The sequence below is a fragment of the Mustela nivalis genome, assembly GCF_964662115.1.
Source record: "Mustela nivalis genome assembly, chromosome: 8".
Classification (NCBI taxonomy): Eukaryota; Metazoa; Chordata; class Mammalia; order Carnivora; family Mustelidae; genus Mustela; species Mustela nivalis.
The window spans coordinates 99,177,451-99,188,927 of record NC_139027.1 but is presented as its reverse complement, the minus strand read 5'-3'; the positions used below and the strand labels follow the sequence as shown (position 1 = coordinate 99,188,927).

The 11,477-nt window shown below is 52.7% G+C and overlaps 1 protein-coding gene across 1 annotated transcript; it reads left to right on the top strand.

Annotated features, from left to right (window-relative positions):
- Positions 1 to 433: 433 nt before the first annotated feature.
- PAX1 (paired box 1) lies at positions 434 to 11,087 on the top strand (the record flags this gene model as incomplete). The annotated part of the gene is made up of 5 exons (XM_082744371.1): positions 434 to 704; positions 1,157 to 1,786; positions 3,376 to 3,518; positions 4,173 to 4,395; positions 9,637 to 11,087. 5 exons carry the CDS (start codon positions 434 to 436, stop codon positions 9,726 to 9,728), a joined length of 1,359 nt encoding a protein of 452 aa, XP_082600497.1. The 3' UTR covers positions 9,729 to 11,087.
- Between the last annotated feature and the right edge of the window lie 390 nt (positions 11,088 to 11,477).

The window sequence follows — 11,477 nt, the reverse complement described above, 5'->3', positions numbered from 1 at the left end:
AGTAGTAATACAACTAAACCCAAAACTAGTACTAGTACTAATAGTAGCACCAATAAATACTCATCAGTTCGGAACGACTACATCATCATTCTCAAAAGTGGAGGTGTAACGGCTTTGAAGGGAGCCAAAAAGAGTGGAAGATCCCAGGTCCGGCTGGGGTTAGCACTTGTGTGTGTGTGTGTGTGTGTGTGTGTGTGTATGTGTGTGTGTGTGTGTAGGGGGATGGGATGCAAAGAAGGGCCGAGGGAGGAGAAGAGCAGGGGAAGGGGGTAGAGTTTCAGGCCCGAGAGGGGGGCGCCGGGGTGCAGTGACGGGAACCAATGAGCTGCCAACTCGCGCGTCTCCGGCGTGACTGCCGAGATTGACGTGGAGGACACGTCAAATTGAATCCGCACGCTGCAGCCTCCCGGTCAGACGAATTTCTCCTAATCGGATGAAGTTCACTCTAGGCCTGGGTTCGCGGGCGTGGAGAGTGTCCTGGGAGCGCCCGGCGGCGGCGGTCGGCCCGGGGGAGGGCGGCTGCGCGCTCGGCGGCAGCGCACGGCGCGTTTCCAGCCCGCGGCCCGACCGCCGCGGCTCTCGACTCGCGCAAGCCCTCCCTCTATGCCTCTCCCGCGGCGGCGGCGCCCGAGCTCTCCCGGACTGCGCCGGGCCCAGCCCCGGTCGCTTCGGCGCCAGGCAGCTGGCTGGCCCGCGCGCTATGGGTAAGGGGCGAGCGGCAAGTGGGGTGCGGGCGGGCAGACGAGGCGGGTTGGGTCCCGGCGCCTTCCTTCCCTCTCGCCTGCTCTCCCCGGGAGAGCAGGTCCCGGGTGCCAGACAAGTCGCGTTCTCCTCACGCCTCAAGCCATGGGAGGTTGGGGGTGGGGAAGCTTGCGTGTCGCAGGAGGGGATGTGCCACTTAGATGCGTCAAAAGTCCAGAAAGCGCAAGCAGAGCTGAAGCACGCGGCGTACCCCTCCGCAGTGCCTACGCGGGCGTCCACTCCTGCAGCCCGGACCCGGTCCGTTTGCTCGCACTGCGAGATTCTGAGGACCCTCCCGCCCATCACCTTCCAAAGCGCGCCTGGTGCGGCCCCTCGCCTGGTGTGGCCACTATTCTTGGCTAACCCGCCGGTGTTTTCTCTCCCTCCTATTTACTCTCGTCCGGCGCGTCCGCAGAGCAGACGTATGGCGAGGTGAACCAGCTGGGCGGCGTGTTTGTCAACGGCCGCCCCCTGCCCAACGCCATCCGCTTGCGCATCGTGGAGCTGGCGCAGCTGGGCATCCGACCCTGTGACATCAGCCGGCAGCTTCGCGTATCCCATGGCTGTGTGAGTAAGATCCTGGCGCGCTACAACGAGACAGGCTCCATTCTGCCCGGGGCCATCGGGGGCAGCAAACCCCGCGTCACTACCCCCAACGTGGTCAAGCACATCCGGGACTACAAGCAGGGCGACCCTGGCATTTTTGCCTGGGAGATCCGCGACCGGCTGCTGGCCGACGGCGTCTGCGACAAGTACAACGTGCCCTCTGTGAGTTCCATCAGCCGAATCCTGCGCAATAAGATTGGCAGCCTGGCGCAGCCCGGGCCCTACGAGGCGAGCAAACAGCCGCCGCCGCAGCCGGCGCTGCCCTACAACCATATCTACCAGTATCCTTACCCCAGCCCTGTGTCGCCTACGGGCGCCAAGATGGCCAGCCACCACGGGGTCCCGGGCACAGCAGGCCACGTCAGCATACCCCGTTCCTGGCCCTCGGCACACTCGGTCAGCAACATCCTGGGTATTCGGACATTTATGGAGCAAACAGGTCAGTCTCGGTGCCCGTCTGTAGCGTTCCTGGAAGGGGCCGAATTGGAGATTGGGTGGGGGGGGGCGGGCATGCCATCCTCCTCTGACCGGTTTTGGCTCAAGGGAGGGTTCAGGGCTGGCCAGGGAGACTGAGGGTCTTGGGCCTTCTGTGGGAGTCCTTGGACATCTTGAACTTTTTATGACAAATATGGAAAATATTTCCCAAATGGAAGAGCAATCGCCAACCACAAATTCGGAGGCCTGAAATTGCGCTTTTTCATTCTTGCAAAAAGTATGCAAAACCCTATCACCAGATCTTAGCCAAACAAACCACAGAGTCAATCCTGCGACCCTTTCTTAAGATCTCCATCTTTTGGGTTCCCTCAACATTCCCAAAGGGTTCTGTTCCTCCCAGGCCCAAAGGCTCTTTTGAGTCAAAAGGCAGTGGGGAGCTGTCTGGCGGGTCTTGTCGAATGGTCTGTATCTCCAGCAGGCCCAGCAGCCCTGCAGCTCCTGGAGCTGGGATTTCCCTTGTCAGTGCACCTGGGCTGCAGCCATCCTGGGGTGAAAAGTCACAAGGATTTGCACTTTGCCTTCAATTTTAACCCTGCACACCCTCGTTCCTCTTTCTTGGCAGGGGTAGGAAGAGTGAAGGGAGAGGGTGGATGGTTTGGGAGCATTGATTCGGGGCTCAGAAAGAACTTATGCAGGCTGGGACCCAGTCCTCTGTCTCTTCACAGTGCCCCTTGCTCCCAAGAACGAGCCAGGGAATTGTATAGTCTTGGGTGAGCAGACTCAGGACGTGCCTAAAAAGCAAAACTCACCTTATCCCAAGACGGAGGAGGGCAAGCTTGAAGGAAACAGAATACTTAGTTCCTGTGGTAGTGGGGTGTTCCTCCAAGGCGGAGACCGGGCATAGTTTTGTTTATCCGGGTGGCTCAAAAACCATGGGCCACTTGCTGGGCCAGAGCTCCCCATGGTGGGATCAGTGAACAGTTGGCAGGGAGGTGACCTCTTCGGGTCTTCACTCAAATCTTGAGTCTTCTCTCAGTTACCTGTGGACACATGTGCTCAAGGAGCAGACATATGCCTGGGACACAGGCGGTTGTCTGGGTTGTTGCCTCTTTTGGGAGACCTGGTTTGACTCTGGGGGGGCAGTTCTGCATAGCCTTCCAGATACATGTTGAAACTGAGAAACCCATGTAGTTCTCACAAGCCTGCTGGGGATTTGAACATGGACCTTTCAGGTCGCCATTTCTGGACAGCAGAAATGTACCTTGGCTGAGTGCACCCAGCCCTGGCCCCATAGGACATCTACTGCCGGAGACTTACTGTTTCGCGGGAAGCGGGTCGAAGGCTGGGAGGAGCGCAGAGCAGGCCTTTCTTCCCTCTGCCCTGTTAGGAATGAAAGCGAAATCCAGTTCCCCGCTGCCCCTCCACCCGGATCACTGAGTGTTTGAGTATCTCAGGTGTGCCTGAGGACCCTCCACCACCTGCTCAAATAGCGTAGCGCTTATAGGCTTGTGTGGAAACGTCTGGGCCAGAGAACCGCGCGTGTGCCCAGCGCAGATTGAGATGCCCCTTCCAATCTATCCTATGTTCCTTCAGGGGCCCTGGCTGGGAGCGAAGGTGCCGCCTACTCCCCCAAGATGGAAGACTGGGCCAGCGTGAACCGCCCGGCCTTCCCGGCCACTCCAGCAGTGAATGGCCTTGAGAAGCCTGCCTTGGAGGCAGACATTAAATACACTCAGGTAACTGAGAGGCAGGGGAAGGAGGTGTCTTTAACTGGGGGAGTGGGAGGGTTGGCAGATGCGGGGGAGAGAGAAAGAGAAGAGAAAACTCCCTGGGGCCAGGGAATGTGTTGGTGTGTCTGGCTGCCCAGCCAGGGAGCACCTGCGCTGCGTTATTTCTCCTTTTCTCAAGTGCACTAGTTTGGGAGAAGCTGGCTGTCCAGGGGATTGCCTTGCTTTTCGCCAAGATAATTCTATTAAAAAAAAAAAAAAACTGGACATTGGGGAGGGTATGTGTTTTGGTGAGTGCTGTGAAGTGTGTAAACCTGGTGATTCACAGACCTGTACCCCTGGGGATAAAAATATATGTTTATAAAAAATAAAAAATTAAAAAAAAAAAGATGGAACCCGGAACACAGATGGGAGAGGACTCCCTTCTTCTAAATCCCAGTTGGAGAACACCATGATCCCCCTCACCTCTTACTATTATTTATAACAATTTGCGTGGAAATCACTTTGCCAGAGTCCTTGCGGGAAAAACGAGAGGCCAGGCCTCGGGTGGGGATAATGGAGGAGACTGCAGCGGGAAATGAAGATCCCCTAGCTCAGTAATTGCTCCTGCGGGACTGCCTGCTGCTGATGGTCTGTCTTCTCTGTCTTTCTCGATCCCTACAGTCCGCCTCCGGCCTCTCTGCGGTAGGCGGCTTCCTGCCGGCGTGCGCCTACCCGGCGTCCAACCAGCACGGCGTGTACAGCGCACCTGCCGGCGGCTACCTCGCCCCGGGCCCGCCGTGGCCGCCAGCGCAGGCGCCCCCTCTGGCTCCCCCCGGCGCCGGCGTCACCGTGCACAGCGGGGAACTGGCCGCAGCGATGACCTTCAAGCACCCCAGCCGGGAAGGTGAGGGGCACAGACCGGGAGGGAGTTGGATGAATAGCTCTAAGGTTCGAAAGGGGGAGGGGTTTCAGGGAGGAGTGTAAGCGTGGGACTTGGTGAGAGAGTCAAAGAGACAGAGAGGGACAGGAAGAGGGGAGAGCTGGGATGCTGGAGTGGGTCTCAGCCATAAATACTTCCTAAGCCTGTAGCTTCTTGGAGCTGATGGATTCATAACAGGTGTATGCCCTGTTCCTAGAAAGGCAGGCAGAGTTGAGAGTCTCCAGGACTGTCCCTCCTGACTTGTACAGAGAGAGAATTCAGAAGAGGGTCAGGTTGGTGAACAGGACTCCCAGGTTTGAACCTTTCTTTTTGGCCCTTGACCAAGTTATTGCTCCTTTTTGGGTCTCAGTTTCTCCATCTGCAGAAGGATTCAGAAGCACCATCCAGGCTCACCTTTCCATGGTTTGTAGAGCTTTGCTTCTGTGGTGGACTACACTTGGATTCTTCTAGGCGCTGCCTCTCTGTTTTGTTTCCCCCTTCCCTTCCTGGCCCTGGTCTTTGATTCATTTTCTTAAACAAAACGCTTTGGGAATGGAGAGAGCATTTTAATCATGTATCCCCAAGTCTAGACTCTTGAACTCTGTGTGATTTTTGTCCTTCTTTCTCTGGGCAACATAGCTGGAAGTTCTCTTTCCTTTTCTCCTTCCATAAAAACACTCCCTGGTAAGTCCACTAATAGATTGGAGGTATTTAATTGATAGTTAGCAATGTGAGGGGCACCTTCTTACATTGCCCTCTGCATTCTATTTTTTTTTTTTTTCCTTCCTTACAACTTGAGAAAAGCTCACTTGCTCTTGAGTCTCATTTTCCTCATTGGTGATCGAGGGCTGGATTTGCTAATTTCAAACCTTCCTGCATTTAGGTTCTCCCCATCAGAAATTTGCAACCTCTGCAACCCTACAGACAAGGAAGGTATCACCTGAGGCGGTCCCAGCCCTGGCCGTGAAGGAGACAGAGCTTAAACTTTGAGGGCAGTGTGGGGCAGAGGGATGTTTTAGATTACAAAAGGGTCTTTACTACCTGATATTCCTCACACCAGCAAAGCCAGACATAGGGAACAGGTGGCATTGGGTAATCAGGGTACAGAGCGGTGATTCCTTTTACGTGACATCCAGGCAAAAAGCTTTATTTCCATGTAGTTTCAGTAAGATGCAATAGCATGATGAGAGAGCGTGAGAGAGAGAGAGAGGCCATTAAGATGACATCAATAACAGTCAAGTGGAGGGAATTTTTTTTTTTTCCGCTTTTCCTAGAACATAAACATATTGGGGTATAAATTACAAAAACTGAGAATTAGCATTCCTTTAAGCTTTACATTTCAGGACAGATTGGGAGGGGTCTTTTCATCTGTAGAAGTGCTTTTGCTCAGGGTCTCGTAGTGCTGGAGTGGGTCCCAGGCATATATCCTTCCTCGTGCTTTTGCCAGAGTCTTGTTCTTAGCCTCAAATCTAACTGCTTCCTTAAGAACGGAAGTTATCTGCTGAATTAGGAATAGAAATGGAATCTTCTCCATTACACAAATCAAATAATTTAACTAAGCAGGTTCATTTGAATTAGAAAAGTATATCCACAACTTGAAATGACCCCCCCCCCCCCCCCCGTCGGGGAGGAAGAAGACTTAAGAAAAGGGACTCCTTATCTTCAGAATGACGCCATCATTTGCTAACAGAGCCACTTTGTCCTGAGGCATTTCAGACTCTACATTAGAAACAAATTATAACATGTAGGTAGCAGTCCAAAGGGAAAACCACACAGTTCAGTATTCTAAACTAATTCTAGTGAATTGGGGCTGGTGGGGGCGGGGGTGGAATCTGTTGGTGGCTGATTTTCTTTATAAGATACTTTCTTTCAGAAATACCAGCCCTAGGTGCCTGGGTGGCTCAGTCGGTTAAGCATCAGCTTTTGGCTCAGGTCATGATCCCAGGATCCTGGGACAGAGTCCCAAATCGGGCTCCCTGCTCAGCAGGGAGCCTGCTTCTCCCTCTACCCTTCCTGCTGCTCATGATCTCTCTCACTCTCTCTCTCTCAAATAAGTCAATAAAATCTTAAAAAAAAAAAAAAAGAAATACAGGGCCATTCGATGGCCCTCACATTCATGTCCCTTTTACCAGTATATTTGCTTCTTGTTATGAAATGCCCCACCCATTTTCAAAATCCACAGCAATAATTAGCTACCTTAGTTATTAAATTAATATCTTAATTTCCTGACCCTCACAGTTCTTTAAAGATCTAGGTAAATGATCATCGAATAAATTTCTCAAGCTGGCAAGTGTTAGTGTTTGAAAAGAAACATAAAAATCACGAGAATTACATGCCTATTTGTATACTCACTGGCAGAAAACTTTACCTCAAAGACCCTCCCCTGCCCCTTCTCTGCTCCCCCAAGCTTTGAAAAGTTACAAAGTAGTAAGTCTCACTGCCTTTAATTTTTCTAATCATTAAATTGTCTTCAAAGAAACTTATCCCATAAGACAATTTGCTATCATTAATTGTTTACTTTTTAAGAATAGTGGCAATAGCATTTACTGAATTTTTTTCCGTAACAAAAATTTTCTTTCTTTCTTTCTTCCTTTGTTTTTGTTTTTGTTTTGAGATTTTATGGATTTATTTGGCAGAAAGACACAGCAAGAAAGGAAACACAAGCAGGGGAGTGGGAGAGGGGGAAAAAGGCTTCCTGCTGAGCAGGGAGCCCAGTTGTGGAGTTTGGTCCCAGAATTCCCGGATTAACAAGTGAGCCACCCAGACACCCCAAGTAACAAAAATTTTCTACTGAGAGCAGTTTAATATTATTCATGCTCAGTAGCAAGCAAATACTTTTGATTGTCTAGAGCATACACACACAACATATGTGCAATATTGTATCTATCTTCACATCTTTTTCAGGGCATCCTCCAAATCAGGTGCAAATGAACATTAAGTCTTACCCTGAGGGAGTATGCACCGCTATTTGTTAATTTTATCTTGGTGAATGGTAGCGAGGCTGGGCTACCTATTTTATAGGCAACAAAGCATGATTTACATTTTCCATCTGTGAAAGGAAACTTTAATTCTTAGGGCCTGAAAGAAAAGGAAAGTTCCACTTCATCTACATTTGGAAGGGACCTGATATTTCTGGAATCCCAGTGCTCATTTATTTTCTTTTGTAGCCAGGGCAGGACCATTTCCACACAGTCCTTCCCAGCCTCTGGACAGGTGACAGACCCCACCAGAGGTTCCTGCAAGACAACCGGTATTTACAATTGACAGTGTTTTCAGAAACCATCAAAGCCTCCTGGTTCTAAAATCCCTCCCAGAGAGGTTTTGGAAAGACAGGTTTCGAATATCAAATCTAGAAGATACTGCATTTTCCTTAAAGAAAATATGTTTATGCTTGTTAAACTCAACTCCTTCCTTCCTTCCTTCCTTCCTTCCTTCCTTCCTTCCTTCCTTCCTTCCACTTATCTCTGCTTAGGGTTAGTTTTTAAGGGATCGATCCTGAAAATGTAGATTGCCAGAGAGCACTCGGTTGGCATTTGCCTGAGAGACCCACGGAAACCAATCAAGTTTCATTTGACTTGCCTCTGAAGACCACTTCCCAGACTCCGTCTCTGTCCGACCCAACTGTGGTCCCAGTGGCCCTGCAACCGCAGTTCCAATATTTTGAAAACCCTTGTCATCATTCCCGTCCCCTAAGATTAAATGAACCGGCAGGGCGCCTAACGAGGCAGGCTCAAGCCTCCAAGACCCCCAAGACACAGCCACTCACGCAGCTCCGGTCCCTGCGGGTGGGAAAGGAGCGGAGGAAAGGTCCTATGGCGAGGGGCTGGTGTGGACGGAACTAAAAACGCAGCAGCTAGAGTAGCCCCCGTAGAGGGGGGTGGAATCCATCTCTGCCCCCTCTCCCCCTTTATTTTCCTACTAGTTCATTTTCTCCCTCGTGTCGGAGGCAGCCGGCCCATAGCTGAGAAACCTCCTCTCCTCTGATGTTTTCTAAACAGGTCCTCACCTTGAAGCGAGTGTACAGGGTGCAAAGCAAGGGTCAGAAGACCTTGTTGGCTGAGCAGCCACAATGGTGTTTAGGAAAGAAAGCTGAGAGGTAGGGGAGAGCAGAGTGGTTACTCTGCCCTGGAAAGGTCTTTAGATCCCGGTGAAAACCTCTGCGAAACCAGATGTTCTTGCGCGCGCGTGCTTGTGTCCGTCTTCAAACGAGGATATCCGGCGCAGCTCCGCCCGCGCAGTCACTGCAAGTTGCGCCTGGAACTGGTGCACCGGCAGCTGCCGGGGGATAAAGTCCAAAATTATCCCGATCCCAAAATGAAGCTCCCCCTTTTAAAGGATAACTTGCGGGGGGAAAAGAAGAAAGCTGAAAACTTGAGCTTTCTGCAGGAGGAACCGAACCGCCAGGGACTGGGAAAGGAGAAACAGGTTGCGCAATCCTGGCGTCACTTTGCTAGTTTCCAGAGGCAAAACTCGGGCCCCTTCCCAAAACCCTAAGTAATAGAGCAACGTGCAGAATGCCGTCTGATCTGGCAAATTCACTGTCACTTAATCCGGAGGCCCTTAAGCCCCAGGGAGTGCTTTGCCCGTAGTGGGGATAGCAGCTGGATTCCCGGGCCGCTGGGCAGAACGAAGTCGGCCACCCACTTAAAGTGCGGCCGCCTCTCGTGTCGAAGGGATCCAGGCCGCCGCAGGCCCTCCATCAGGGGTGGCTTTGGTGACCCTCTTCCCGCTGGGTTGCCTCCTGTCGACCGCGAGCGTCCCGAGCCGCTCGGGGGACACTGGACCTGATACAGTGGCAGCTCCCCAAGCCCAAGCGCGCGGCTGGGGTCTGGGTGGCGGAGGGAGAAGGGGCGTGGTGGTGGGGGGTCTGGGATCTGAGTACCTCCCCGGCCTGGCTGCTTTACGGCCCGTGCGTCCATCACCTCCTTTATTGAGAGGGTGCGGGACAAAAGCAAGTACACTCGGGCTGCGGTTAGGGAGCGTTTGCAACGCGACCAAGGCTGTGCTCCTTCGTGGCTTCCTTAAGGGGATCCGGAAGGATGGGCGCCATTGGGCGCGTGGGGTCCTTGGACAGCGCGGGTCCCTGCTTCCTTCTTCCAAACCCCTATAGTGTCAACCCCGGATCCTCGCGCTGTCACCCGTATTTGCCGACGTCCCAGGCCTCAGGGTCTCTCACTCTGAGCCGCGCCAGCCAGTGACCCGACGCCCCTATGCTTCCTCCCGCAGCGGCCGATCGGAAGCCGTCCAGCCCCAGCGGCAAGGCCCCGGATGGCCTGAGTAGTTTACACGGACTGCCCATCCCGGCCTCGACCTCCTAGGGGCAGCGCTTCCCGGACCCCGAGCCCGAGCCCGAAGCAAGAGGCGGACCGGCGGGCGGAGGGGGGCGTACAGCTCGGCGTTGCAGTCTCGGTGGCGCGCGCGGGAGCCAGGACAAGCCGAGGAGGTGCCGGGAGCCTGCCCGCGGTCGGGGCCCGCCCGGTCGGTCCACAGGCCTCGCTTTGCTCACCGACCCGGCGGCCACACTTCCTTCACCGGCCAGAGTTTTTAGGCTTATCTGAATTTTGGCTTTAGACTGTTGCAACCTCGTCCCGATCCTTGCTCCGACGTGGCCTCCCTCGCCCGGCCAGCCTCAAGTGTCTTTTCCTACCTCTCCAGGGCTGTTCGGTATCCTCCCTCTCTCTTCCCTTCCTCTCTTTGCTTTGCGTCCTTTCTGTCTTCGCTTCCTCCCTCCTTCCTATCCTACATTACTTTCCTTCTTCCTGTTCCCCTGCCTCCCTTTTGTCCCCTTCATTTCTCTCCCTGCAGGCTTCCCGCTTCCCTTTCTCCTTCCCATGTTGCAGCACCGTGCTTTCCTTTCGTGTGGTCCTTCCCCCTTCTCTCTTTAGCGTCTTTTACAGTAAATGACTTCGTTTCTCTTCATTCCTACTGTTTTCCTGACCTGTCTGACTTCCCAGGAGAGCCCCAGACTGGGTTTCACGACAGTCCTCGCTCTGCCGCTAGGACTCTTTAGTTTCCACCTCTCAGAGCCCCCCCCCCCCCACCCCCCAGCCCTAAGGGAGAGGTCTGGAACCTAGAAAATGGACAGAGAGGCCATGACCTTTATATTATATTTTTATATTAATGAACCCAAGCAAAACAGGGATGAACTACCCTGTTCTCTCTCTCTTCCCCAGGATATGATCTGATAATCTGTATGTTCTCAGTGCCTAGTGGCTGAGCTTCTCTTTGCTTCCTCTGAGATGATGTCACCCCAAAGAAGACTGGGGTAGGAGTAGGGAGCATTGGGGTCATAGGTATTTTCTCTGCTTAGAGAACTGCCTGCCCTGGAGGTGCTCATTCCCACCCCTCCATACCTAATAGGAGGGAATCTGACACAAGGTAAATGCATCAGCACTGTTTTTGGTTTTCAGGGGTCAGCATATTTGTTAATTTAAACCACAAACTGCTTCCGGGTACAAAGGTGCAATCTGGCTTCTGGTTTGCAAGGGGATGAGGGTCAGAAAATGTCTTCTAGAGCTGGACACGAGAGCTGTTCACTGCTTCCGAGTTCAGGCGCACTGGTGGCGGGACCCTGGATGTAAACTGCAATTTTTGTAGTCATAAACATGTCACTGGCAAGAGTGTGACATCATCTGTTAAACGTGGCTGCCTTTGAATAAAGGAAAGCATCTGGAGAACGCTTTGTAAGGGTGAGCAAGTGTGTGTCCACTTTGCAGTGTGATGTAGGTCTGTCTCACTGACTCTAGCCCTTCAGTTCCCAGCGTGAACACTATTAAGATGAAATTATTTGACTGGTTGATTCACAAGCACTCGCAGCCTGGGTTGGGCAGGAGGTGGAGGAGAAGGTGGAGGAGGCATGCTTTCAGGGCTCTGTCCCAGGGTACTCCAAGGAAGAGACGTACTGTGCAGAAATCATACTAACAGGAGGCTGATTCTTAGAAGAACAAAGTGGGCAAAAGACAGCAACAATGGGGACTTTCCTGGAACATTTCTCACATTCTGAAAGCGAGAGAAAATTGCGACAGGCTGACAAACCATCTAGGGATTTCTAACTACACAGGGGTCTT